This window comes from Choristoneura fumiferana, chromosome 22 (assembly GCF_025370935.1).
Source record: "Choristoneura fumiferana chromosome 22, NRCan_CFum_1, whole genome shotgun sequence".
NCBI lineage: Eukaryota > Metazoa > Arthropoda > Insecta > Lepidoptera > Tortricidae > Choristoneura > Choristoneura fumiferana.
Window position 1 is genome coordinate 1,303,736 of NC_133493.1, and position 6,137 is coordinate 1,309,872.

At 41.2% G+C, this 6,137-nt stretch overlaps 1 protein-coding gene across 1 annotated transcript in view; it reads left to right on the forward strand.

Annotated features, from left to right (window-relative positions):
- LOC141440582 (cleavage and polyadenylation specificity factor subunit 1-like) overlaps nucleotides 1–5,525 on the forward strand; it is a gene marked incomplete at its 5' end in the record, with an annotated part of 30,874 nt that extends 25,349 nt beyond the window's left edge. The window contains 3 exon segments of the mRNA XM_074105144.1: nucleotides 110–262; nucleotides 2,776–2,970; nucleotides 5,217–5,525. Of these exon segments, the coding sequence (XP_073961245.1) occupies nucleotides 110–262; nucleotides 2,776–2,970; nucleotides 5,217–5,510 (642 nt within the window).
- Nucleotides 5,526–6,137: the final 612 nt, after the last annotated feature.

Below are 6,137 nucleotides of genomic sequence, written 5' to 3' on the forward strand. Positions count from 1 at the left end.
GTTTTATTACTATACATAAGACTACACTACTATAGACTACTATATACAAGAAGTAAAATAAGCTTGTAAAAGCCAGGTATATCTCATCGCATCCGCCGTACGCTTTCAGATAATAATATACGACATCATAGACGTGGTCCCCGAGCCGGGCCAGCCGCTCACGAAGAATCGCTTCAAGGAGATCTACGCCAAGGAACAGAAGGGACCAGTCACTGCGCTCACTCAAGTGCTCGGGTACCTCATATCTGCCGTTGGACAGAAGGTAATTCGTTTATTTTTTACTCTATTCATTTAACTAGCCGTTACCCGGGACTCCGTCCGCGTAGAATAGGCTAGACGACTAAAAAAACTGTTAAGTCCGTCAGTTAGATAGTGTCAATGACTGTACACGTATTTTTTCTTTTCTTTGACAAACAAAAAATGACGAGGATACAGTGCTTAGATGTTTCGAGTGAAGTCACTATATGGTACTATTTTTACCTAATAGTTTGATGATCTATACCTTTGTCGATTTTTAATAATTTGATAAACCAAATCTCTCATTCTGAGAGGAGACCTGTGCCCAGCAGTGGGACGTATATAGGCTGGGATGATGATGCTGATAAACCAAAGAATACGCGTCCCATATTTTTCCATAATCTAACTGTCAGACTAAATAGAATGATATGTTTTTAACCCAGTCGCCATTCTGTTAGCGCTATCCCGCGGGTACTGTGCAATATTCGCGATAGAAACTATCCCCCTTATTATAAACTGGAACAGCCTATGTTACTAACAAATGGTCCCTTTTTAATAATCTAAATGTCAGACAGATAGAATGAAATGAATTTTAGTCGCCATTTTTAACTAAAATAGGTTTGATTGTCGCGAATAAGAAACTATCTGTTTAGGCGATGAGCTAGCCTGATGAGGATGGGTGTCGACGGTAGGGCTTTCTTCAATTAAGGAGCTTTTATGATTTTAAAGCTTTTAATAAACTTAAAGTTCGTACAATAATTTCGATACAATTTGAAATAAATGCAAGACGTTAAAAAATTCAAATCTTGTAAGTGAAAGGTGAAACGAATGAAGAATGACGGTTGTTTCATATTTTTCTAAGACGTCCGGCGCGCTCCCTTGCGGTGGATCCGTGTATTAATCTTGAAACGGCGAGTGGTGCGATTCGCACAAACTATCTATATACTGTGATGAAGTAACAACATTTAGGGGCTGTTTCACCATCCATCGATTAGCGTTAACCGACGGTTAAATGTGATGCCGTCTCCGTCTATTCGAACAAAACAAATAGAGACGGCATCACACCTAACCGCCAGTTAACACTAATCAATGGATGGTGAAACAGCCCCTTATAGTTTTAGTGGGATATAAAAAAATACAATTTATTATTTATGGCATCGGTTAACGGCGCGGTTTGTATCGATGCTGCATTCCGCAATAGCTCTGAATAACAATATTTGTTAATTAAACCTTCGAATAGTGACAGTGCAGCTTTATGTATATAGAAAAACAAATCATAAACAACATAGCTCAATGAAACCGACTTCGATGTACGACGCTCGCTAAAGTCCGTAAAGCCGCAACAGTCCGCACCACCACTTCAATACCTAGTTTTCAGGCGTACAAAGTCTGCTATTATTTATACACAAAATTATTTACAATGTCTATAATCACATTTAATATTGAATTCACAGTTAAAGACTTGCGCCATTCAGCCACCGACAGCAAATTAAAAAAAAATCTGCATCCAAAATACTTGCACAATGTTGATGCTTACTCTAATTGTAATAACACCTACCTATAAATTTTATTATAAAATACTTAACAGCAACAAACTATAAGTCACTACTCACTACCATATCTAATGATTTATGCAAGCGAAGTCCTCATGTCCAGTTTGTATTAGAGCCTTCCCCAAGTTTATAGTATATTTCCTTCCCGATAGATGGCGCCGTACGGTAGTTACATCGCGCTATCGTTTGGTCGAATTCAAATGTGCTTGAGAGTTGTTTGAATCTTTGATAGTTGACAGACAGACGGAACAAGGGTTCCGTTTTTACCTTATTTTTTGGGAGTTCCTCAGTCATAGGAGCTTTTTATGTACATTGAAATTTAGAAGCGATTAGAGCAGAGTGGTCTATCTATTAGTTATATCACTCGTGCATATGCTATGCCCGCGACTTCCTCTGCGCAGAGCTAGGGTATCGCGCGGTGGCGCCCTCTCTCTACCGAAATGACCGTTGAACTTAGCACCTTGGCACTTGGCACCTATTTAGTATAGATCTCACTTCTTTTGTCGTTGAAGTCAACAATCAAGGCATATATCATAATATTGAACTTCGCTCTCATTTCACATTTATTAAGATTACTTTTTGGAGTCTTTTTGTATTTCTTATTTCACCTCCAAATTTTGTTACTTTTACAAAAAGTAATCTTAATTTGATTGCTTAATAGCGACATCTCTTGTCCCTGTTGAGCGGATAGTTCCAAGGGAATGTTTGATGTATCTCGATGAGAACTAAAAACATAGATGGCGTTAGTGTCGCTGCTTAAGTGACTAATGAAAAAAGCAAGTTGAAATGTGGGTGCATAGGAGAAATTCGTGTCTAGACTCCTGTCCAGTGGTGGTGTAGGGGAATAGCACGCAGCACGGATTGCAGAGGACCTGGGTTCGATTCCCAGCGCTGGTCTATTTTTCTGTTTCAGCTTGAAATATATAGATTTCACATTTATATTTTGATGGGATTATTATTATCGAATCTTGTATCTTGTCCACAGATCTACATCTGGCAACTGAAAGACAACGACCTTGTGGGCGTGGCCTTCATCGATACGCAGATATACGTGCACCGCATGATGGCTGTCAAGAATCTGGTGCTGGTCGCAGACGTGTACAAGTCCGTATCGCTGCTGCGCTACCAGGCCCAACATAGGACGCTCAGCCTGGTGTCAAGGGACCTTAGGGCTGCACAGGTGGGGGACCAGCTTTACACCCTTCGTATCTTAGAAACTATGCTCGGGGTTTCTCTACGGGATCGAAACGAGGAGATTTGGTGAACGAGCTTCACCGACATACCGCCGTGTACAGTCAAACCGTTTGATACCTTACCCATCGTAGAACGCTCTCAGAGTAAGTGTCATATTGAATTCCCTTGTCAAGCAATGCGATGTCACTGACTTTTTCTACGAAAAGGTTCCACAGTAAGTCACGATTCAATGGGGCAGCACTAGCACAAACCGTAAACACTTTTTGGATTTTTGAATGTGTTATATGTATTTTAAATGTTCGTAGGATGCCATAATATCATATTATTTCAATTTTTTTTGAAATATAGCTCTATCGATATAAGTATCATGTTGTTTTGTTAGTAATAAATATGGCATGATCCGTCATGGCGACAAACTATAAAGAGAACTGACACGTTGTCATGGCGGTTTGAGCTAGTGTCGCCCCCTGCGCTGAGCTTTGCCTAATATTATAACGTTTTAAACTTTCGTGATTCTCACTCATAGTCAAAATACCATAAACGGGACTTATCACGCTATTTACGAGTAATATTTACCTCGACGTTTCGGCAACGTTACAGTTGCCGTGGTCACGAGTAGACTGAAGTGTGGGGTGTCAAGTCTGCCTAGCAGCGCGAGTTCTTCGAACTACCCGCACTTGATCACTAATAGTGCCGGCACTCGTATCACGAACTGGGTAGTTTGAACTTGGTCACTTTTATTAGTCACCCTATCACACCGACACACAACACTAACAACGTCCGATCATCCCTCCGAACATTCATCCCGACGCCGACAATTACAAAAAAAAATACAAATAAATAAATATTACTCGTGTAAAAATAGCGTGATAAGTCCCGTTTATGGTATTTTGCCTAATATTCCCTATAGGCGCGGCCACATGCAGTCGCTCGACGCTCGTTTCCAGCGTCAAATCTGGTCACGTGACATATAGCGATAAAGCTGAAAATGTTGAGCTTTATCGCTGGAAAAGAAAAAAAACCTCTTCAGTTTCGGCAAAAAATACTCCAATCCCTTTTATTTGTGCTACTGCCACGACTGCTACTAAATTAGATTAAGAAATCATCTTCCAAGACCAAGGTCATTCCTGCAAGCAGCCATCTTGTCGCTGCTGCTCGACGCGGCGACTTGAAGCTACTTTTTGAGTCGCGGGAAATTCAAAATCACATTCAAAATGGGGTCACGTGACCAGATTTATCGCTGCAAACGAGCGACTAGCGACTAGATAGTACAAGTCCGTGTCGCTGGTGCGCTACCAGGCGCAGCAATGCACGCTCAGCCTGGTGTCGCGAGATCTGCAGCTGGGGGCAGCTTTGACCCCTCGTCTATCGATAAGAGTCAAATTTTGGAGTCTCATTTTAGATTCACTTTAGTTCTTCAATTCGTAACTAGATGTCGCTAGTTGTCACCGATTTACTCCGAGAGAACTACATGAATAATAAAAAATCCGTTGTTTTATTAAAATTACGTTGACGTTTTAACTATATTGTACACATAAGAAAGAAAGAATATACTTTATCCTGTGACTACATCCCTTTCATCGCGATAGGCAAAATAGTTGCCAGTCAGTGTATTTCAAACACGATTTCTAGGTTAACCCCTCGTATGTTGGAACTAAAAAGAGTACTGAATTCTAGCCTCATCTGTTTTAATAAGCACAAACTCTGCTGATAAAAAAAAATACAAAAAGATAGCCTTAAATTTGGCACATAACTGTGTCAGGACATACGAGGGGTTAACCATGAATAAGGTTATTTACTTTTAACTCCATCTATCGTTCTTCGTCTCAATCGCTCCCTTATTGCTGAGGATCGTGTGTTCAGCAACTCTCCATCGGTTACGATCAGCTGCCTGGTGGAGTGCAGCGCTGATTGGTAGGTTGATCTGCTCTGAGATCTGATCAGACCACCGTCTTGGGCTCCGGCCTCTGGGTCTTTTACACTCAACTTTCCCTGTGACCATCAGGCGTTCCATATTGCTAGCATCTCTGCGAGCAACGTGTCCAAAGTATCGCATAACGCGCTGCAGGCAGATGGTAGACAGACGCTGAGCACTCTGTACTTTTAGTTGCTCCAGGATCGTTATGTTAGTGCGGTGGGCGGTCCATAGAATCCATCTATCGTTCAATACCTGTGAAAGTTTTAAACATTGTAATAGTAAAAATATTACACAGATTATTTTTCTTTTTTCAGATTTACGAAATGGAATTCATGGTTGATAACACGAATTTAGGTTTCTTGGTGTCGGAGGCGGAGGGGAACTTCGTCATCTTCATGTACCAGCCGCAAGCGAGAGAAAGCTACGGAGGTAACTTCGAAATTGTATTTAAAATCATTTCTTGCTACATTTTCAAACTACCGCGAGACTCGCTCATACTTAATGAAATAAACCCGGATGACTTACGTCTTAAATCGAGTTTAGATCGACATCCATCCATCCATCCCAGCCTATATACGTCCCACTGCTGGGCACAGGCCTCCTCTTAGAACAAGAGGGCTTGGGCCATAGTTCCCACGCGGGCCCAGTGCGGATTGGGAACTTCACACGCACCATTGAATTGCTTCGTAGATTGTGCAGGTTTCCTCACGATGTTTTTCCTCCACCGCAAAGCTCGTGGTAAATATTAAATGTAATTCCGCACATGAATTTCGAAAAATTTGCTTGAGAGGCGATAGGTCAAACCACTAGGCCACCACGGTTTACATCACACGGATCGACATGTTTCGGTCTAATTCGTAGCCTTTCTCCTAGGAGCAGAATGGTGACGCGCAGTGCTCATAGAAGAAGGGCTACGAAGGCTACGAAATAGCCCGAAACAGGTTGAGTTAAACTCGATTTGAAACGTGAGTTATATAAGGGACGATCGACTTTTTCTTGTACCTCGTTGCCATGGTTACGTCCCCTGCACAACTGTATAAACCACGAGTTTCTATATGTTTTCTGTGGTTAAAATTAATCGAGTATAATTTTTTGTCATAGTTACAAGCTCATCATTTTATAGACTATCTCCTAACCATATTAGTCGCATATATAAGAGCAGTTTTTTTAAGAAACTCTGTCACTTGTCTCTTGGACAACGGGACAATAACAAAGAAAAAATATTTGATTGACCC